The sequence below is a fragment of the Hemitrygon akajei genome, chromosome 14 (genome assembly GCF_048418815.1).
Source record: "Hemitrygon akajei chromosome 14, sHemAka1.3, whole genome shotgun sequence".
Classification (NCBI taxonomy): domain Eukaryota; kingdom Metazoa; phylum Chordata; class Chondrichthyes; order Myliobatiformes; family Dasyatidae; genus Hemitrygon; species Hemitrygon akajei.
Genome location: NC_133137.1, coordinates 42,772,032 through 42,795,675, shown reverse-complemented (window position 1 = coordinate 42,795,675; position 23,644 = coordinate 42,772,032). Strand labels below are relative to the sequence as shown.

Genomic DNA, 23,644 nt, shown 5'->3' with positions numbered 1-23,644 from the left:
CGGGCAAGGACATACCGCCTTCCCTTTTAGGTTTTTGAAGGTGAACTTTATTAAGCCTGGAACATTTGCCCTTCCATAGATAGGGCAAAATAATAAAATCTAATGAATCAAAAAAAAGATTTAGAAATAAAAATGAGTAAAGATTGAAATAAGTATAAAAATTTAGGAAGGATACACATTTTAACAACATTAATTCGACCTACCAGAGACACGGACAGGGGTGACCACTGTGCCAAATTCTGTTTTGTAGAATTTAAAAGATCAGTAAAGTTTTCTCGAAAAAGGCTCTTAAAGTTCCTTGTTACTGTAATGCCGAGGTAAGTAAATTTATTATTCACTACTTGAAAAGGGAGGTCATGAAATTCTAATATTTCTTCTTCTCTACTAATTGGGAAGAGTTCACTCTTATGTAAGTTAAGTTTGTATCCGGAAAGCTGGCTAAATTTATTAAGAAGTAAAATCATTGGGGGTAAGGAAGTCGTCGGATTTGATATAAAAAGTAAAAGATCATTGGCATAAAGAGAAACTTTATGCTCAACACACCCCCTCCAAATCCCTATCAATTCAGCACAGCTACGAAACACAATCACCAGTGACTCTATGGTCAGATCAAAAAGTAAGGGACTTAAGGGACACCCTTGCCAGGTGACTAAAGGGCTGGGATTGCTGAGAGTTAGTCAAAACAGAAGCAATGGGACATGAATATAGCAATTTAATCCATGTAATAAAACTTCATCCAAAATCAAATTTTTCTAAAACTGCAAAAAGATAATTGCACTTCTCACGATCAAACGCTTTCTCCGCATCAAGAGAAATGACACATTCAGGAATCCCAGTTGAGGGTGAATATAACATATTAAATAGATGCCGTATATTTAAAAAAGAGAGATTTTTTAATAAAACCAGTTTGATCCTCAGAAATAATTGAGGGTATATTGTTCACCAATCTACAAGCCAAAACTTTAGCCAAAATTTTATCAACAACATTTAACAAAGAAAGAAGAGCACTCTGTTGGATCTTTCGCTTTTTTGGCTAAAAGAATGATACTTGCCTCATTGAATGATGCTGTCCATGTTTAAACAAATCAGATAAAACTAAGAGTAATTGAGGCAAAAGCAGTGAGGAAAATGATTTATAAAATTCTGCAGAAAACCCATCAGGTCCAGGGGATTTACCCGACTGCAGTGCAGAAATGGCTGAAGATACTTCCTCTAGTGATAACGGCTCATTGAGTTTTGCTTTAAGATCAGAAGAAAGCGAAGGAATATTTAAACTATTTAAGAAATGCTCAACAGAAATACCATAATTTAAAGATTCAGACACTCTAAATTAATTGTATAGAGTCAAGAATAATAATTCTTGAATGTGTCATTAATTTCAGAATGATTCAAAGTGATGTTCCCATTTCCCATTCAAATTTTTGTAATTTGTTGTTTAACTTTAGAGTGTCTTAATTGGTTGACTAAAAATTTACTGGATTTATTACCATGAATATAAAACTGGCCCTTACTTTCTAGAAATTGGTGTTCAACTGGGTGAGTGGAAATAAGGTCAAATTTAGTTTGAAGTTCCACTCACTTCTTGTACAGTTCCGGATTTTCGGTCTGGGCATATAGTTGGTTTGTTGCTTTAATTTGACTAATCAAATCTAATCGCTCTAAATAGGTCTTTCTTTCCAGATTCACAGTATGTGAAATTATTTGACCCCTCAGATATGCTTTCATTGCATCCCAGACAACCAGAGATGAGACTTCAGATGACATACTAGTATTTTGAAAAGAAGTTATCTGGTCCTTCATAAATTTTACTAAATCATTATCTGACAACAAGATTGGATTAAAACGCCAATGTTTATTCATTTGAGGGAAACCAGGAAAAATTATAGACAGGGTAACTGGGGCATGATCTGAAATCAGTATACTCTGATAATCACAAGCGAACAGATGGAATCAGCAGGTTATCAATTAAAAAATAATGAATTCCACTAAAAGTATGATGGACACGCAAAAAAAAAGAATAATCTCTCTCACTTGGATGGAAAAAACGCCACACGTTGGAGATACCGTAGTTAGAAAGGAAGGACTGAATCGATAAAGCAGATTTACTTGGTAGTCTAGGAACAGAGGATGATCAATCCAAAACTGGATCTAACCAACAATTAAAATCACCACCCAATATAAGAGAATATAAACTCAGATCAGGCAATAAAGAGAAAAGACAATCAAAAACTGCACATCATCTGAATTGGGAGCGTATAGGTTAGCCAAGACTATCCTAGTATTATACAATTTCCCAGAGATAATAATAAAACGACCATTTGTATTAGATACTTTGTTGTGAAGCTCAAAGGGAACATTTTGACTAATAAGGATTGAGACCCCCTGGCTTTAGCCAGAAAGGTAAAATGGAAGTGCTGCCCAACCCACCTTGACATGAGACGAGAATTATCAGACTACGAATATGTGTTTCTTGCAAAAAAGTAATTACAGTACTTAAGCGCCATTTTAATTAATCAGAGTCTGAGGAAGTCGAAGTGACAGGGAGACCTTCGATAAATTTCTGAGCTTCCGTAACCAAATTAAACCACTTTTTGTCTCCAGTACTAAGAGTTATTTGAAGACGAGCTAGAAAACGCAGAGAGGGTCTGAATCCGCGATTATAAAACTCTTTCATAACTCCTTTATATTTGGCGCGAAGACTCAAAACTTGAGCAGCATAATCTTCAAGAATACGAATAGAATGACCCTTGTAATCCAACTTTCCTCTCCGACGTGCTTCCATAATTAAAAGGTCTTTTATCTTATAACGATGAAAATACAGAATTACTGGGCGTGGCCTGTGGCCCAACTCCGGCGTAAGCGCGAAGGTACAGTGAGCTCTGTCTAACTCAGGTGGGGTCGGAAGAATGTCCTTCCCAAAAATCTCACAGAGTACAGAAGAAAAAAATTCAACGGGAGATCCACATTCGGTAGCCTCTGGCAAGCCAAGGATTCGTAGATTATGACGTCTGCTCTGACCTTCCAGGTCAGTGACTTTAGATGTTAATTTGCTGTTATGTTCTTTCAAGCTGGAACAGACAGCTTCCAAATCATGAAAATGACATTCTAAATTATCGGTAGCAAACTCAAGATGAGGAAGACGTTCGGCATGAGCCTCCACTTTGGAATGAATTTGATCCAATTTAGACTCCAACGAACTGAAAGACTTAAATTCAGGTATTATATCATGTCGGTGCTATTACAAAATGGAGACAATCTCGGCTGAGGAACCGGTCGCTGAAACTTCTTTTTTCCTGATTTGGCGAGCTTTGAAGCCATTATAAGATAGGCGTACACGCAGGCAGGAAGGAGAATAAAAAAAATTAATAATCTGGAGTGAAAAAAAAAGGAGAGAAGTGCGGAGATAAGAAATAAAATGGAGCGATAGTTTTAAGTGCCAAATTGACCGAAAGTCCCCTATCAACCTATTAACAGTGTTGATGTTTTTGATTACTGATTTACTTGTTCAGCACAACAATGAGGGCCGAAGTGCCTGTTCCTGTGCTGTACTCTAATATGTTCAAGCCTCCATTTTAGATATACCCAATATCTTGGCCTCCACAGCAGTCTGTGGCAATGAATTCCACAGGTTCACCATCACCTAGCTAAAAAAAAAACCCTCCTCATCTCTGTTGTAAACAGACACTCTTCTAATCTGATGCAGAGCAAAGTCATTGGGTGTATTTACGGTAGAGACTGATAGGTTCTTGATTGGTAAGGGGGTTAAGGGTTGGGGAGAGGTAAAGTGAATGCTGTTTGGAAAAAAAATCAGCCACGATTGAATGGCAGAGCAGACTTGATGGGCTGAATGGTCTTATGTTACACTAGGTGAAGACTTGGGAGATTGGGGCAGGGAGACATGTGTATCCATGATTACAGACTGTTGGTGAAATGGAGGGCATTGGGCTACTGGCGGTGTGCTAGGACAGGAGCTGGGAACACCAGTATTTGCAACATGTGTAAAGTCAAAGTCATGCAGTATAGAAAAAGGCCCTTCAGTCCAACTAGTCCATTCTAAACAAGATGTTCCATCCAAGCTAACCCCATCTGTCAGTGTTGGCCTGTAACCTTCAATCCAACAGTTTCCCATTGGTTCTCCGGTTTCCTCTCACATTCCAAAGATGTGACGGTCAGTAAATTGTGGGCATGCTCTGTTGGCATGGTGACTGTTGCAGGCATGTGTCCCCCAGCACATTTACACTACGTTAATCATTAGTGCATAATGACGCATTTCACTGCACAGTTCGATGTATGTGTGACAAATAAAGCCAACCTCTATCCAACTAGCCAGTTCCCCCGGATGCCATGTGATCTGGTCTATCACTGAGTCAGAAAATACTGACAGCAAGGCAGCTGGGTTTGCTGATGATGTGAAGGGGAGCGTGGAAGGGTGTGCAAATAGTCGCAGATTAAGCTGAAGGACCTGATGAGAATACAGCAGGTGAACCGCAGTGTGAAACTATTCCCTTTGCACAACAGGAGGTAAAATCAGAATCCCTAATAAGTGCAATCACTTCTCAGTCTCTGAAGGCCTGAGAAGAGGTGCCATTTTCTATTATCCTCTCACCCCACGAGCCAGCCAGTGAACATTCAGCAAACAGAGCAAAGGTACTGAGGGATTTCTGGATCACTGAACAGTAACACACAAGCAAGCTAATGTAGAATCTGGTCAGAGCACGTGGAAGTCATGTGCACTGTGCAAACCAGACTTGGGAGGACAGTGTATCATTCTGGGCCAGCCCTGAGGAAGAGCACTCTTGGGTTTACATGGATTAAAGGTGAGTTTATTAAAAAATCCCTAGAGGGCTGAACAAGGTCACAGGAAGGATCTTATGTTGATGCATAGTACAGCAACTGTTCTGAATGTGACTGCAAGAAACTGCAGAGAGTTATGGACACAACTCAGAAACCAGTGTCTCATCCATGGATGCTGCCTATACTTCTCATGACTCAGTAAATCAACCAGCATTATCAAAGACCTCACCAACTCTGGACATTTTCTTCTTTCATCGGGCAGAAGATACAAAAGCCTCAAAGGACCCACCACCAGGCTCAAGGGCAGCTCCTACCCTGCTGTTATAAGTCTGGGAAATGGTTCCTTAGTAGAATAAGATGGGCTCTTGACTTCACAATCTACCTCATCATGATCTTGCAGCTTCATGTGCTGCAGCTTCTCCGTTGCTGTGACACTTTATTCTGCATTGAATAGTTTTACTTTGTACTACCTCGATGCACAGTGTAATGATTTGATCTGTATGAATCGAAGCAAGACAAGCTTTCCACTATATTTCGGTAATGTGACAATAATAATTCAATTCTAATTCCAATTCAGTGCTATGATCCTGGTTCCCCGGCTGGGGCTTAAATTCTCTTCTTAGAAGTCAGGACTTCTCAACAGGGATGAGGGGAATTTCTTGGGTTAAAGGAACTCTCTATCTAAGATACCAAACTTGCAAGAATACTCAAGACTGAACACGGAAGGATTTTGCCTTGTTGAGGGAATCACTGACAGGGCAGGAAAGAAGGATCAATTCCTCAGTTCTGCCATAATTTTACTCAATGGTGACACAGACCAAGATTGAACAGCCTAATGTTACTTGTTACTCAATACTAGTGAACTGGCTACAAATTAAGGAATGTCTCATCCTCTCTCCATGCTGAACTGCTCTTGAGGAGAACATAATGAACATAACACAAGGAAATAAATGAGCAGCATTTCCCAGCTCTTCCCAATGGCTGGCAGAGTATCCCAGCCACCGGGAGCTTGTCTCACCTTGCTCCACGTGCTCGATGACTTTCAGTGCCTTCCTGGCGGCCCATCCCCCCATAGAGACGTGGTCTTCAGTGGCAGCGCTGGTGGACAGCGAGTCAACAGATGATGGGTGGCACAGGACCTTGTTCTCAGAGACTGGAGATTAAAAAATATTATTTCCAAATCAAACCGGTAATGGAAGGAAAATGGCAACAATCATTTCTGACCCTCAGCAGAACCAGAAATAAGCAAACCGTGGATGGAGTGGCAAACCTATGGCACACACAAAAATTTTGTTGCTACACATCATGCAATGCCAACCTTCAATTCTTTAAACCCCACGCATAATAAAAAATATTTAACAGTTACCTTTACTGGCAAATGAAGCAGTGAATGACTTTTAACAACCCAAGAACAGTAAAGATATTTTCACAGGAAACGTCTCACACTGGTCTGGTGCCAGCTAGATGGTTGTGAAAATACGTGACATTGGGTGATACGTTTGGAAATACTCACGCTTGTATATCTTAAGCTATACGGTATGTGAGGCTCAATAAAATAGTATTTATAATAATGTTGTTTTTAATTGTCTTTTTAAATGATTTAAATGATTTTTGAACAGGCTTTCTAAAATGTTTCATTTATTTCACTTATCTGTGTCTTCTGTACATTTCATAGCAAAACAATGAACATTCATAAATAAGCCACAGAACTAATCTTTTTTCCTTAAAAAGCCATAATTATTGTGACTAATTCATTAATTAATGATAATCTCTGCTCAAATTACCATGGCATATGAGAGAATTTTTTTGAAGATTATCATCAATTTGAACAAACATTCTCAAAAGGTTCACCACCCCTACCTAACCCATTAATTAGTTCCCTTTCCTTCTGCACAGGTGCGTCTACCCTGCTTTCTTGTTCACATTCCTCCACCTTCAGTCAGAGATACACAGCACTCAAACAGACCCTTCAACCCACACCATCCGAACTGGGCATTGCAGCCGACTATACCAATCTCAGTTTCTCTTATGAGGTCCACTGACAACCAGTCGAGGCACAGAAGGCAGCAGATCTGATGTGAGTTAAAGGAATTAGTATTCCATTGTCTCTTGTTTCTTAAGTGTTGTGAGAGCATCTGTCTTCACCACCTCTTCATGTTCCAAACTCCAGCACCCAGCATGAAAATATCTCCAGAGAAGTTCACACTAAACCATCCCCCTTTAGATGTATGCCATCTTGTCTGAGACACCCTCACTGGGGAACAACAGCTCTATCTACCCTATCTGTCCTCATCATAATGTTACATTATGATTGGAAAGCTGAGCCTACTGGGCCTGAACACCTCCCTCTGCAACTGGATCCTAGACTTACTGACTGGGAGACCTCAGTCAGTCCAGATCGGGAGCAGCATCTCCAACACCATCACACTGAGCACGGGGGCCCCTCAGGGCTGTGCGCTCAGTCCACTGCTGTTCACTCTGCTGACCCATGACTGTGCTGCAACACACAGCTCGAAACACATCATCAAGTTCACCGATGACACGACCGTGGTGGGTCTCATCAGCGAGAACGACGAGTCAGCTTACAGAGAGGAGGTGCATCGGCTAATGGACTGGTGCAGAGCCAACAACCTGTTTCTGAATGTGAACAAAACAAAAGAGATGGTTGTTGACTTCAGGAGGGCACGGAGCGACCACTCCCCACTGAACATCAACGGCTGCTCAGTAGAGATTGTTAAGAGCACCAAATTTCTTGATGTTCACCTGGCGGAGAATCTCACCTGGTCCATCAACACCAGCTCCATAGCAAAGAAAGCCCAGCAGCGTCTCTACTTTCTGCGAAGGCTGAGGAAAGTCCATCTCCCACCCCCCCCCCCCCCCCAATCCTCATCATATTCCACAGGGGTTGTATTGAGAGCATCCTGAGCAGCTGCATCACTGCCTGGTTTGGAAATTGCACCGTCTCAGATCGCAAGACCCTGCAGCGGATAGTGAGGTCAGCTGAGAAGATCGTCGGGGTCTCTCTTCCCCCCATCATGGACATTTACACTACACGCTGCATCCATAAAGGAAACAGCATTATGAAGGACCCCATGCACCCCTCATACAAAATCTTCTCCCTCCTGCCATCTGGGAAAAGGCTCCGAAGCATTCGGGCTCTCACGAGCAGACTATGTAACAGTTTCTTCCCCCAAGCCATCAGACTCCTCAATACCCAGAGCCTGGACTGACACCAACTTACTGCCCTCTACTGTGCCTATTGTCTTGTTTATTATTTATTGTAATGCCTGCTCTGTTTTGTGCACTTTATGCAGTCCTGGGTAGGTCTGTAGTCTAGTGTAGTTTTTGTGTTTCACGTAGTTCAGTCTAGTTTTTGTATTGTTTCATGTAGCACCATGGTCCTGAAAAACATTGTCTTGTTTTTTACTGTGTACTGTACCAGCAGTTATGGTCGAAATGACAATAAAAAGTGACTTGACTTGACATACCTTCATAATCTCACCCCTCAGTCTCTTCCACTCCAGGAAAATTCAGCCTAACCTAGTCAGCCTCCTGTTATGGAAATGTTCCATCCGAAACAACATCCTGGTGATTTTCTTTTTCACCCTATCCAGGATAATCATACCCTTCCCAGTGTGGTGGCCAGAACTCCAGGCAATATTCCAGATGTGGCCTAACCAACGTCTTAGATAGCTGTATGATGACATCGACCTGCAGAAGGTTTCACTCTCCTCAGCTGATTCACGGGTTTGAATCAGTTCTATCAGGGGAGGTGACAGGTTGCCTTACAGGGGGCAGGATTTACTGGACAGTAGTGTTTAACTTTAATCTACACTCTGACTTAGTTTGTCATGTGCAAAGCTCAGGGAATTAACTCCAATGTCAACATGGGCAGCAGGCAATGAGAATCAGAATCAGGTTTATTGGGGTAGCTGGTGAAATGGAATCGGGATTGATGGCAGTACCCTTTGCTAAGGAATGGGCTATCTCACACCAGGGTTATGCAGATGGAAACAGAGTACCCCATTGAGAGATCACGGGGCTTACAGAGCAGAATCCTGGATGAGATTTAATCCAAGCCTCTTCAAGGTGGAAGGAAAAGACCCCGTGGTGATAACTGCAGAGGAGGCAAGTCATCCCCCATGTTAACATGTTAGATGTCTCAGGATGGTGACATCTAACATCAAGGTCCCACCATCCGGGCAGCACAGTAGCGTAGAGGTTAGCACAATCACTTTACAGCACCAGCATTCACCGATTAGGGTTCGATTCCTGCTGCTTCCTGTAAGGAGTCTGTACCATCTCCCCATCACCACGTGAGCTTCCCTTGGATACTCTAATTTCATCCCACATTCCACAGACTTACAGGCTAGAGTTAGTAAGTTGTAGGCATGCTATGTCCGTGCTGGAAGAGAGGTGACATATCAGCAGCATTTTTGCTGATTTGATTGGTGCAATCGACGCATTTGACTCTTATGTTTCAATGTACTCTATATGTGACAAATTAGGCTAATGTTGAAAAATCTGATCTTCTCACAGCTACCATCAGTAGGAGATACAGAATCCTGCAGTCCCACACCACCGGGTTCAGGAATAACAAATTCCCTTCAACCATTCAGTTCTTGAACTAACCTGCACAATCCTCAGCAACAGAACACTTCAGACCACCTCTCACTCCCATGGACCTATCTCTGTCTGTGTCTTTTCTTTACACTCAGGTCTTGTTTCTGCATCTTCTTTCACTGTATGGTATAAGCTTGTATAATTGTCTGCACCTACATGCCTGTGATGCTACTGCAAAAAGATTTGCTGTACCACACGCGCACACGACAATAAACTACACTTGATATCCAGATAACATACATCCATCATGCGCGTGAGCATGTATGGATGGATCCATATTACGAGATGGATAAAGAGCACAGGTGATCCTAAGGCAAGGGAGTAAAGACCATAAGACAGAGGAATAGAATGGAGTTTATCAGCCCATCAAGTCTACCCTGATATTCAATCATGACAGATTATCCCTGTTCTCCTCATGATGCCCTTTTCTAATCAAGAACCTATCAATCTTCACTTTAAATATACCCAATGACTTGTCCTCCACAGCCCATGAATTCCACAGATTCACCACCCTCTGGCTAAAGGAATTTCTCTTCATCGCTGTTCTAAAGGGATGCCCTTCTATTCTGAGGCTGTGCTTTCTTATCCTAGACTCCCAACAAATGGAAACATCCTCTCTACGCCCACTCTATCTAGGTCTTTCAATTCAGTAGGATTCAATGAGAATAACCCCCACCATTCTTCTAAACTCCAGTGAGTACAGCCCAGAGCCATTGAACACTCCTCATACTTCAACCTTTGCATTCCCCAAATCATCCTCGTGAACCTCCTGTAGACCCCAGTAGATGGATAGGGTAAGTAAAACTGATAGATAGGATAGATAGAACGGATTGTGTGGATAGAACTGTTGTTCCCTGATGACACGACACGACAGCCTAGGTTCAAGGCAAGAGGAAGGTGATTTAGATCCTGGAACTGACTCAACGATTGGTAAACATGGTGGATGGCTTACTTTGCTGCCACTTTCCGGGACCGAGAGACTTGTATCCCAAGGTCCCTCTGTCTTCCCAAATGCATCACGTTGTCACATCCAGCCCAGCCCTTTGCTCCTTTCTCCTGGTGACAGCCAACTAACCGAGGTCCTCACTACAATGCAGCGACACGGTAGTGAGTAGTGCCTGATCAGATCGTGACTCACCTAAGGAGGCTGCTGTACAGTGAGCAATCATGAAACCAGAGTTCAGACCCCCTTCATTAACCAGGAAGGGGGGCAATTCACTCAGGGACGGGTTACACAACCTCTCGATGCGCCGCTCACTGATCGCAGCCAGCTCATGTACGGCGATCGCCAGATAGTCAAGGGCCTGTGGAAACACAAAGCAATCAGTCTCCCAGGTTATCACTGCACGCTTGATGACCCAATAACAGTCCACGTGAAAGGGAATTCCTTTCCAGGCACTGCCTTTGAAACACATTGTGGCTCCTGCTGTTGAGATGTTGGATCTAATGTCTGACAAAGTTCAAAAATCTGTTTCATCCACTTCAATATTTCACTTGACATTTTTTAAATACCTGTATCAGTAAAGGAGAAGTAGTCTATAAATAAACCAGCAACAGGTCCTGCACCTGTAGATGAGGTCTCGGGTACCTACGCAAAATTTAACCTCACAGCACATAAGGAGATTGTTTGGCCACTGGCGACTGTCCGATCTCTCCATGGGGTCTCTGAGATTGCTTCAGTCCCGCGTTCTGTCATAACCAGGTTTTTTCTTAATTATCCGTTTCAAGATCTTAAATTTTCAAACTGGCTTGGTCTGTACTGACCTTTATTGTGAGTTTTGTTGACATTAAATTATCTGACCTCCTGACCAATGAAATCCTCTGTGGATTTGCTGCCACTTTGCCCTCCCAGAAGTGCACAATCCAGAATCTCTATCCCTAATGAAACATAGAACACAGAACAGCACAGTGCATGCCCTTCGGCCTATAATATTGTGCTGATCCTTTAACTAACTCTAAATTCAATCTAACTTTTCCCTACATAGCCCTCCAATTTTCTATCATCCATGTGCCTATCTAAAAGTTTCTTAAATGTCGCTGATGTATCTGCCTCTGCTGGGGCATTCCACACACTCCCCATTTGTGTGAAATACTTACCTCTGACATCCCCCTGTATGTTCATCCAATCACCTTAAAGTTATGCCCCCCCCTCATATTAGCCAGTTCTGTCCTTGACAAAACTTCCTAGCTATCCACTCTGTCCATGCTCTTATAATCTTCTACACCTCAATCACATTGTCTCTCATCCTCCTTCACTCCGAAGAGAAAAACCCTAGCCCTATCTTCATAAGACGTGCTCTCTAATTCAGGCAGTATCCGAGTAAATCTCTTCTGCACCCTCTCTAAAGCTTCCACTTCCTTCCTATAATGAGATGACCAGAAGAGAACACAATACTCCAGGTGTGGGCTAACCAGGGTTTTATAGAGCTGCTGCATTACCTTGCAGCTCTTGAACTCAACCCCCTGACTGATGAAGGCCAACACACCACACGCCTTCTTAACCACCCTATCAACTTGTGTGGGATCAATGAACATGCAACCCAAGATCCCTCTGTTCCTCCACACTGCCATTAACCCAGTGTTCTGCCTTCAAATTCAACCTTCCACAGTGAATCAGTTCACCCTTCTCTGGAGTGAATTCCATCTGCCACTTCTTAGCCCAGCTCTGCATCTTGTTAATGTCTCACAGTAACCTATGACAACCTTCTACATTATCCATAATTCCACCAAATTTTGTGTTATCTGGAAACCACTAACCCACCCTTCTACTTGCTTATCCAAGTCATTTATAAAAACCATAAAGAGTAGGGCATCAGAACAGATCCCTGTGGAACACCACTGGTCACTGACCCCCAGACCGAATTCTCTTCATCAGCTACTGCCCCTCTGCCTTCTATGGGCAAACCAACTCTGTTTCCACACAACCAGGTTCCCCTGGATCCCCTGCCTCATCATTTTCTGAAAGATCTTATCATGAGGAACATTATCAAACATCTTAAACCATAGGTATAAATTCCATATACACCACTTTATCTTCATCAATATGCTTTGTCATATCCTCAAAGAATTTAATCTGGCTCATGAGGCATGACCTGTCCCTCACAAAGCCTTGCTGATTATGCTTAATCATTCTACGATTCTCCAGATACTCGTAAATTCTGAATCTTCTCCATTAATTTTCCCACCACTGAAGTCAAATTCACTGGTCTATAATTCCCAGCGGTAACCTACTCACTCTCTTGAAGAAAGAAATAACATTTCCCACCGTCCAATCATCTGTCACTACTCCCGTGGGCAGTGAGGACAGAAAGATCCTCGCCAAAGGAACAGCAATCTCTTCCCTCACTTCCCGTTGTAACCTGGGGTATATTTCATCTGGCCCTGGGGACTTATCTATCCTAATGTTTGTGAAAAGTTCCAGCATACCGTCTTTCTTAACATTGAGAGGCTCCAGTGTTTTACACTGTCCTTACAAACATCAAGGTCCCTCTTGCTGGTGAATACTGAAGCAAAGTATTCATTAAGGACCACCCCTACCACTTCTGGCACAGCACATGATGATCAAACCTGCTTCTGACTCCAAACACGTTTCCTCTGTTACCCCTGACAGGTCCTACCCTCACTCGTCAAGTCCTGCAGTTCCTGAGCTGGCAGGTTGAAAGCTCTGTGACAGGTGTGACACAGGTTCTAGGGCATGCCCTTAAGGTGAGGGGAATAGCTTAAAGGAAAGGTGAGGGGCAAGTGTTTCTAAGTTGAGTATGGCATACCTGGAATGGGCTTCCAGGGTGGATGTGAATGGATGTTCAGAAGAGGCATTTGAAAGATATTTAGACAAAGACATCAATCTGCAGGGAATGGAGGCACGTGGATCACGTGCAGGCAGAAGAGATTTAGTTAATGTTGGTATTATGTACAGTACAGCCATTGTGGGCCAAAGGGCCTTTCCTGTACCATTCTTCCAACTGAGAGGTGGAAAGGAGAAAGCTGTTTAATATTTTTAACTGAGGCAACTCAAATACATTTAATTATTTTCATTTAAATTAACAGGATAAATTTTCAATAGAATTGTGAATATCATTTGTTGCAGAAGCCCTCTCCCCTCCCACTGTGACTGTGTGACTAAGCACAGCTCCATGCCATATTCAAGTTTACTAATGACACCACTGGCATAGACCAAATCAATGGTGGTGATGAATCAACATGAGGAAGGGAGATTGAAAATCTGGCCGAGTGGTGCCATAACCACAACCTCTCACTCAGTGTCAGCAGCTGATTATAGATGTCAGAAGAAGGAAAATGGTAAGTCCATGACATCCTCATTGGAGGATCAGAGGTGGAGAGGGTTAGCATCTTTAAATTCCGAGGTGTTATTAATTTGTAGGGCCTGTCCTGGGCTCAGCACGCAAGTGCAGTTATGAAGAAAGCACAGCAGCATTTCTTCTTCCTTAGGAGTTTGCAGAGATTCAGCATAACATCTCAAACATTGAGAAACTTCTATAGTTGTGTGGTGGGAGATATTGACTGGCAGCATCACAGCCTGGTATGGAAACACCAGTGACCTCGAATGGAAAATCTTACACAAAGTAGTGGATGGAGCAGAGTCTGTCACAGGTAAACTGAGCACACCTACATGGAGCATTGTCACAGGAAAGCAATATCCATCATCAGGGATCTCCACCTCCAAGGAATTGCTTGCTTCTCACTGCTGTCATCAGGAAAAAGATACAGAAGCCTCACACCACCAGGCTCAGGAACAGTTATTACCCCTCAACCATCAGACTCTTCAACCAGAGGGAATAATTTCACTCAACTTCACTTACCCCATCACTGAAATGTTCTCACAACCTGTGGGCTCACTTTCAAGGACTCATCATCTCATGTTCTCAAAATTTATTACTTATTTATTTTTATTATTTTTTTTTTCTTTTGTATTTGCATAGTTTGCTACCAGCAAGATGGCGGCGCGACTGGTCACAGCAGCTTCTACAGTGTCAACAAAAGCTGCTTCCGTTCCACTTACACATACATCCAATGATCGCAAGACCCTGCTATACATTAAGAACTTATAGTACTGTGGGGTCTCCCCATCCGCGAGTTGCTCGCTGGCGGGGACAATGAAGGAGTTGCACAACGTGCTGCTGCCGGAGTGGGTGCAGGTTTACAGAGAAATAGTGAGTGGCCATCACGGTCGCTTCTCTTGTGATCACAAACTCCCTTTGGACCGTGTTAATCCGGCTGTCACCGTCGCTTCTCTTGTGATCACAAACTCCCTTTGGACCGTGTTAGTCCGGCCGTCACGGTCGCTTCTCTTGTGATCACAAACTCCCTTTGGACCGTGTTAATCTGGCCGTCACGGTCGCTTCTCTTGTGATCACAAACTCCCTTTGGACCGTGTTAATCTGGTATGCTGCAAGCTCAATTCACTGATTTATTGGATGCAAGGAGGAGCGAATGGAGGGGGCTTAGTCCTCAGTCGTAGTGAGGATTAGGCCTGAAGCCTTGGTGTCGTCTGTTTGCAGCAGCTCTGAGTGAGGGGATGAAGCCACTGCACTTCACCAGGGGAGGTGTCCAGAATGGAGTTGGGCCTCAAACTGCAGGCTCCAGAGCAGAGTCATAGCTGCTTTCCCAGAGTTTCACTCGGGCCTCAAACTGCAGGCTCCAGAACAGAGTCATAGCTGCTTTCCCAGAGTTTCACTCGGGCCTCAAACTGCAGGCTCCAGAACAGAGTCATAGCTGCTTTCCCAGAGTTTCACTCGGGCCTCAAACTGCAGGCTCCAGAACAGAGTCATAGCTGCTTTCCCAGAGTTTCACTCGGGCCTCAAACTGCAGGCTCCAGAACAGAGTCATAGCTGCTTTCCCAGAGTTTCACTCGGGCCTCAAACTGCAGGCTCCAGAACAGAGTCATAGCTGCTTTCCCAGAGTTTCACTCGGGCCTCAAACTGCAGGCTCCAGAACAGAGTCATAGCTGCTTTCCCAGAGTTTCACTCGGGCCTCAAACTGCAGGGTGGCTTGCTTTTCAGCTGCTGGTGTAGAAGCGTCCACGCTATATATATATTTGTCTGGTTGTGATTTTACTAATCTATTTGTGCTTGGATATGCGAGGACTGGGCCGTAAAGCCACAGGTTCGCCGAGCGGGAATTGAGCATACAGGCGAGGACTGCACCTCAAAACCCCCCACACACACGTTCTGCTTCATTGTATTTTTACAGAATTCTATATGGGTTTGACGACTTGTGTGCATCAAGCCGAGGCCTCAGAACTCTCATTACATGATTGTGATCCTGTGTGTGCTTACTGTGTGTGACTGTTAGTAATGTGCCTTTGTACCTTGACCCTGTAGTAATGCTGTCTCATTTGGCTGTATTCAGGAGTATTCCTGTATGGTTAAGTGACAATTAAACTTGTATTGAATTGAACTGAATTCTGCAGTCTGGTTGAAAGCCCTAGTTGAGCAGTCTTTCATTGATTCTGTTTATAATTCATTGATTATGTTTATAATTATAAAGATTTATTAGGTTTTCCCACAGGAAAATAAATCCCAGGGCTGTATATGGTGACATATATGAACTTTGATACAAAATTTACTTTGAGCTTTCAACCAACTCACGTTGGTAGAACAGCTAGAGGCTGGATCACACAGAAAACACATGCTTTCTGGGATATGGACACCACACCAGCAGCTGCTTTCTGGGATATGGACACCACACCAGCAGCTGCTTTCTGGGATATGGGAACCACACCGGCAGATGGTTTCTGGGACGTGGGAACCAGACCAGCAGATGGTTTCTGGGACGTGGGAACCACACCAGCAGCTGCTTTCTGGGACGTGGGAACCACACCAGCAGCTGCTTTCTGGGATGTGGGAACCAGACCAGCAGATGGTTTCTGGGACATGGGAACCACACCGGCAGATGGTTTCTGGGACATGGGAACCAGACCAGCAGATGGTTTCTGGGACGTGGGAACCACACCAGCAGCTGCTTTCTGGGACGTGGGAACCACACCAGCAGCTGCTTTCTGGGATGTGGGAACCAGACCAGCAGATGGTTTCTGGGACATGGGAACCACACCAGCAGATGGTTTCTGGGACGTGGGAACCAGACCAGCAGATGGTTTCTGGGACATGGGAACCACACCGGCAGATGGTTTCTGGGACATGGGAACCAGACCAGCAGATGGTTTCTGGGACGTGGGAACCAGACCAGCAGATGGTTTCTGGGACGTGGGAACCACACCAGCAGCTGCTTTCTGGGATGTGGGAACCAGACCAGCAGATGGTTTCTGGGACATGGGAACCACACCGGCAGATGGTTTCTGGGACATGGGAACCAGACCAGCAGATGGTTTCTGGGACGTGGGAACCACACCAGCAGATGGTTTCTGGGACGTGGGAACCAGACCAGCAGATGGTTTCTGGGACATGGGAACCACACCAGCAGATGGTTTCTGGGACGTGGGAACCAGACCAGCAGATGGTTTCTGGGACATGGGAACCACACCAGCAGATGGTTTCTGGGACATGGGAACCAGACCAGCAGATGGTTTCTGGGATGTGGGAACCAGACCAGCAGATGGTTTCTGGTTTATGGGAACCACACCAGCAGATGGTTTCTGGGATATGGGAACCACACCAGCAGATGGTTTCTGGTTTATGGGAACCACACCAGCAGATGGTTTCTGGGATATGGGAACCACACCAGCAGATGGTTTCTGGGACATGGGAACCACACCAGCAGATGGTTTCTGGGACATGGGAACCACACCAGCAGATGGTTTCTGGGATATGGGAACCAGACCAGCAGATGGTTTCTGGGACGTGGGAACCAGACCAGCAGATGGTTTCTGGTTTATGGGAACCAGACCAGCAGATGGTTTCTGGGACATGGGAACCAGACCAGCAGATGGTTTCTGGGATATGGGAACCACACCAGCAGATGGTTTCTGGGACGTGGGAACCAGACAAGCAGATGGTTTCTGGGACATGGGAACCACACCAGCAGATGGTTTCTGGGACATGGGAACCACACCAGCAGATGGTTTCTGGGATATGGGAACCAGACCAGCAGATGGTTTCTGGGACGTAGGAACCAGACCAGAAGATGGTTTCTGGTTTATGGGAACCAGACCAGCAGATGGTTTCTGGGATATGGGAACCAGACCAGCAGATGGTTTCTGGGACATGGGAACCAGACCAGCAGACGGTTTCTGGGATATGGGAACCACACCAGTAGATGGTTTCTGGGATGTGGGAACCACACCAGCAGATGGTTTCTGGGACGTGGGAACCAGACCAGCAGATGGTTTCTGGGACGTGGGAACCAGACCAGCAGATGGTTTCTGGGACGTGGGAACCAGACCAGCAGATGGTTTCTGGGATCTGGGAACCAGACCAGCAGATGGTTTCTGGGACATGGGAACCAGACCAGCAGATGGTTTCTGGGACATGGGAACCAGACCAGCACACGATGCACAGGATCAACTCAACCCGACCTCCACGTTTTTATGACCAGCTCCTTGCAATACTGACCAACCTGCCACTTGTTTTCCCAGTTTTTCCTTTCCCATTATTTCATCAAACATTTTAATTCCCAGTGGCTCTTCCATTAATTTCTCATCTGTAAATATTTTGAGAAACACTTACTTTTGCAGGATATTCGCCATGAAAGTTTCCACCAGAAATTGTCTCTCCTCGTTCTGCAAACACCATCTTAAGCAAAGTTAAGGCTCATAAACATAAGCTGTGAGCTTACCAGAGGTTAAACCCTGGAACCCAGGTTAATCCCTGCTTTTCAACAGAGTTGAACTATGTGAGAGGATTTAAGATTATATTTTGTGATGGCCTGAATAAAAACTGTTTCAAAAGTCTCAGTTACTAGCCAACCCCCATCAACACTGTGGCTGCAGTGTGTATCATCTTCACGACCTCCAAAGCTTCTTCAACACCTGTGCAGACCATGGCATGATTTGATGGTAACACGGCCATCTCCAGATACCTGAAAGTACAGTACCGGACAGATCACTGTGTTTGTGCTGACCATGCCAAATTAAACTACATCTATCTACTGCACATGATCCATGTCCCTCTATTCTCTGCATGTTCACATGCCCGTACAAATGCCTGTTCAATGTCGCTCATGTTTGCTTCCACCACTACACCTGGCAGCAGGTTTCAGACACCTGCCTGTGTAAAGCACCTCACATTTCATCTGGATATCCTCTAATCTGATTACACTAACATCAATTTCTCTAACTTCCAGTAATTTCTTCCCTGTCCCCCTTCTCTTTTTCCATTCCTGTTTCAGCTCCTCTCTTACTCCCTTTTCTTCTCCTCACCTGCCCATCACCTCCCTCTAGTTTCCTTCCTCCTTCCCTTTCTCCCTAGGTTCACTGTCAGCTCTTGTTGGCTTCCTTTCGCCCTTTATGTCTTCCACCTATCAACTCCCAGCTTCTTATTCATCCTTCCCTCCCCCACCCACCCACCATTTCCCCTTTTGATCAGATCTATCATCTGCTAATTTATAATCCTTCCCCTCTACCTACCTTATTCTTCCCTCTTCCTTTCTCAACCTGAAGAAAAGTCTCAGTTAGAAATGTTGACTGCTTATTCCCCTCCACAGATGCTGCCTGACCTGCTGAGCTCTTCCGGCATTTTGTGTGACTCTCCATTTGGCCACTTTGCACTGGATGGAATCCAATGCCATTTTACTGATTTCCATCCTATGCACATCCTTCACAATGGTGGCCCACTTGTTTGTGTCACTCGTCCAGGTTACAGGGGAAACAGACACGGTGTCAGGAGTTGATAAAGGATACTGGATTATCTGTAGCACTGTTGATTTCAGTCTCAATTATATTTTTGACAAAGACAATCGTGTCATTCACAACTCCATGTACCTGAGGGAAATAACACAAGTACACAAACTGAATGTTTACTTTTCCTTTTAAAATAATAAATGCAAACAATTAATGTAAACATCGAAAAAGCAGACAGTAAGTGCTGGATACAGCCCAGTCCATCACAGGCAAAGCCCTTCATATCACTGACACATTCACAGGGAGAGCCACCACAGGAAATAGAATATAGAACAATACAGCAGAGTACAGGCCCTTCAGCCCACAAAGTTGTGCCGACCCTTAAACCCTGTCTCCCATATAACCCTCCACTTTAAATTCCTCCATATACCTGTCTAGTAGTCTCTTAAATTTCACTAGTGTATCTGCCTCCACCACTGACTCAGGCAGTGCATTCCACGCACCAACCACTCTCTGAGTAAAAAATCTTCCTCTAATATCCCCCTTGAACTTCCCTCCCCTTACCATAAAGCCATGTCCTCTTGTATTGAGCAGTGGTGCCCTGGGGAAGAGGCGCTGGCTATCCACGCTATCAATTCCTCTTAATATCTTGTAAACCTCTATCATGTCTCCTCTCATCCTCCTTCTCTCCAGAGAGTAAAGTCCTAGCTCGCTTAATCTCTGATCATAATCCATATTCTCTAAACCAGGCAGCATCCTGGTAAATCTCCTCTGTACCCTTTCCAATGCTTCCACATCCTTCCTATAGTGAGGCAGCCAGAACTGGACACAGTACTCCAAGTGTGGCCTAACCAGAGTTTTATAGAGCTGCATCATTACCTCGCAACTCTAAAACTCTATCCCTCGACTTATCAAAGCTAACACTCCATAACCTTTCTTAACTACTTTATCTACCTGTGAGGCAACTTTCAGGGATCTATGGACATGTACCCCCAGATCCCTCTGCTCCTCCACACTACCAAGTATCTTGCCATTTACTTTGTACTCTGCCTTGGAGTTTGTCCTTCCAATGTGTACCACCTCACACTTCTCTGGGTTGAACCCCATCTGCCACTTCTTAGCCCACTTCTGCATCCTATCAATGTCTCTCTGCAATCTTCGACACTCCTCAACACTATCCACAACACCAATAACCTGTGTGTCGTCTGCAAACTTGCCAACCCACCCTTCTACCCCCACATCCAGGTCGTTAATAAAAATCACGAAAAGGTCCCAGAACTGATCCTTGTGGGACACCACTAGTCACAACCCTCCAATCCGAATGTACTCCCTCCACCACAACCCTCTGCTTTCTGCAGGCAAGCCAATTCTGAATCCACCTGGCCAAACTTCCCTGGATCCCATGCCTTCTGACTTTCTGAATAAGCCTACCATGTGGAACCTTGTCAAATGCCTTACTAAAATCCATGTAGATCACATCCACTGCACTACCTTCATCTATATGCCTCGTCACCTCCTCAAAGAACTCTATCAGGTTTGTTAGAAACGATCTGCCCTTCACAAAGCCATACTGACTGTCCCTGATCAGACCATGAATCTCTAATTGCCCATAGATTCTATCTCTAAGAATCTTTTCCAACAGCTTTCTCATCACAGACGTAAGGCTCACTGGTCTATAATTACCCAGACTATCCCTACTACCTTTTTTGAACAAGAGGATAACATTTGCCTCCCTCCAATCCTCCGGTACTATTCCCGTGGAGAACGAGGACACCCATCATTCAGGCACTTCCACCGTACAAGCCATGCTCTCTTCTCACAACAACCATTGGGCAGGAGATACAGGAGCAATGGGTCCCAAACCACAAGGTTCAGGAGAAGTAGACCACCTGGCCCATCGAGTCTGCTCTATCTTTCAATAAGATCAGGCTGATCTGACCATGGATTTGGCTCCACCTACCTGCCTTTAATTCCCTGCAATGCAAAAGTCTATCTAACTGTGATGAAATGATTAAATATATTAATAAGGTAGCTTCTACTGCTTCCCTGGGCAGAAAATCCCACAGATTCTCTGCTCTCTGTGAAAAGCAGTTTCTCATCTCCCCCAAATCTATGTTGCGTAGTTCTAGTCCACTCCTTTCAAAATGTTATGTTTCTATCAGATCCTCTCAGCAAACATAGTCCCAGATGATTCGATCGTCATAGGCTCAACCCTTCCACTCTGGTATCATCCTCTCTAAAGTCAGCATTTCCTTTCTCAAGTAAGGAGACCAGAACTACCCGCAGTACTCCAGGGGCAGCCTCACCAGTACCCCGTACAATTACAGCATAACCTCATGTCTTTTAAACTCAATCCCTCTACAAAGTTCAGTCTACAACTGGAGGCCACAAAGGCTGAGGTATTTCAGCCACAGCCTAGGTACATTCCCAAAGCAGAAAAGAGGCAGAAAATTCAGACCAGAGCTTCATGTATGACCTGTATGGAATCCGCCTACTTTTGTTGCTGCCTCAGAAAGCAGCCAGCGTAATCAAAGACCCCACCCACCCCAGGCATTCTCCTTCATCACACAGAAGACACAAAAGCCTGAAAACATGTAGCACCGACCCTACAGATAGTTCCTACCACGCTGTGATAAATGGTACCAAGACAGGTGAAACCTAATGCTGAAAAATATTCTGCTAAGAAGAACGAGAAGCAGCTATAGACCACAGGGCTTCAGATCAGGAGGGAGTACGAAGGTGATAGTGCAGGCTGAGTGAAAAATATCAGGGCTCCCATGTTCAAGAGTACGAAGAGCACGGAAGTTCAGGTGAACCTTTATAAAGCACGGTTTCAGTCACAAGTGTCCATTCTTTAGGTAACATATGAAAGCTTTGGAGAGGATGCAGAAGAGATTTACAACACTGAGGCACTCTGTGATATTTTTAAATGATGTATGAAGAAGTGGAGGGTAAGTTTGCAGATGACACGAAGGTTGGTGGAGTTGTGAATAGTCTGGAAGGTTGCTGTAGGCTGCAATTGAACATTGACCAAATGCAGAGCTGGGATGAGAAGTGGCAGGTGGAGTTCAGATGTTAAGAGGGTGTATGGTATGTTGGCATTCATCAACCGTGGGACGGAGTTCAAGAGCTGTGAGGTAATGTTACAGCTATACAAGACCTTGGTCAGACCCCACTTGGACTACTGTGTTCAGATCTGGTCACCAGGAAGGATGTGGATGCATAGAGAGAGTGCAGAGGAGATTTACAAGGACGTGGATGCATGGATTGGGGAGCATGCCTTATGAGAATAGGTTGTGTGAACTTGGCCTTTTCTCCTTGGAGAGACGGAAGATGAGAGGTGACCTGATAGAGGTGTATAAGATGAAGTGAAGCATTGATTGTGTGGGCAGCCAGAGGCTTTTTCCCCAGGGCTGAAATGGCTAGCACAAGGGGGCCTAGTTTTAAGGTGGTTGGAAATAGGTTACCGAGGGGATGTCAGGGGCAAGTTTTTCCACACAGAGTGATGGGTGCATGGAATGCACTGCTAGCAATGGTGGTAAAGGCAGATACAATAGGGTCTTTTAAGAGCCTCTTAGATAGGTACGTGGAGATTAGAAAAATAGAGGGTTATGCGGTAGGGTAATTCTAGGCAGTTTCTAGTTTCATGGTTGGCACAACATTGGGGGCTGAAGGGTCTGTACTGCGCTGTAGATTTCTGTTTTATGATTCACTTTGGAAGGGCGAATTTGAAGGCAGAACGCAAGGTTAATGGCAGGATTCTTAGCAGCGTGGGGGACAGAGGGTCATTAAGAAGATGTGTTAGCCTTCTTAAGTCAGGCAATTGTACTAAAGAGTCAGGAGGTAATTAGACCACACTTGGAATATTGTGTTCAGTTCTGGTCACCTCACTATAGGAAGAAGGTGGAAGCTTTGCAGAGGGTACAGAGGAAATTTACCAGGACTCGGCCAGGACTGGAGAGCATGTCCTAAGAGGATACGACAAGCAAGCTTGGGCTTTTCTCTCTGGAGCAAAGGAGGATGAGAGGTGACTTGATGTACACGATGCTAAGAGACACAGATCGAGTGGACAGCCAGATATTTTCCCAGGGCGGTAACAAGGGAGCATCATGTTAAGGCAATCAGAGGGAAGTATAAGGGGGACGTCGGAGAAAGCAACCCAAGTTTCTCCAACCTCTCCTTAGAGTACATGCCCTCTAATCCAGGCAGCGTCCTGACAAACATCTTCTGCACCTCTCCAAAGACTCCACGTCCTTCTGCAGTCCTGCTGACCAGAACTGAATGCAGTACTCCAGATGCAGCCCAATCAGAATTTTTATAAAGCTGCAACTTGAATTTAAAACAATAAAGAGTTTGACCAGAACAGATGGAGTAAGTCATTTGGTAGAGACGTTAGCCAGGGGACAGAGAATGATGGAGATTGACAAAGGAACCCAAGTGGCCTAAGAGAAAGTGCTTTTACACACTGGGTGT

The 23,644-nt window shown here is 44.6% G+C and overlaps 1 protein-coding gene across 3 annotated transcripts in view; it reads right to left on the bottom strand.

Moving 5' to 3' along the window:
- LOC140738530 (histidine ammonia-lyase) overlaps positions 1–23,644 on the bottom strand; it is an 80,807-nt gene that overhangs the window by 7,303 nt on the left and 49,860 nt on the right. For all 3 annotated transcript variants that reach the window (XM_073065919.1, XM_073065916.1, XM_073065917.1), the window contains 4 exons: positions 19,232–19,312; positions 18,060–18,125; positions 10,556–10,721; positions 5,813–5,947 (listed from right to left, as the gene is read on the bottom strand). In XM_073065919.1, the coding sequence (XP_072922020.1) occupies positions 5,813–5,947; positions 10,556–10,721; positions 18,060–18,125; positions 19,232–19,312 (448 nt within the window). The remainder of the gene's footprint in view (positions 1–5,812; positions 5,948–10,555; positions 10,722–18,059; positions 18,126–19,231; positions 19,313–23,644) is intronic.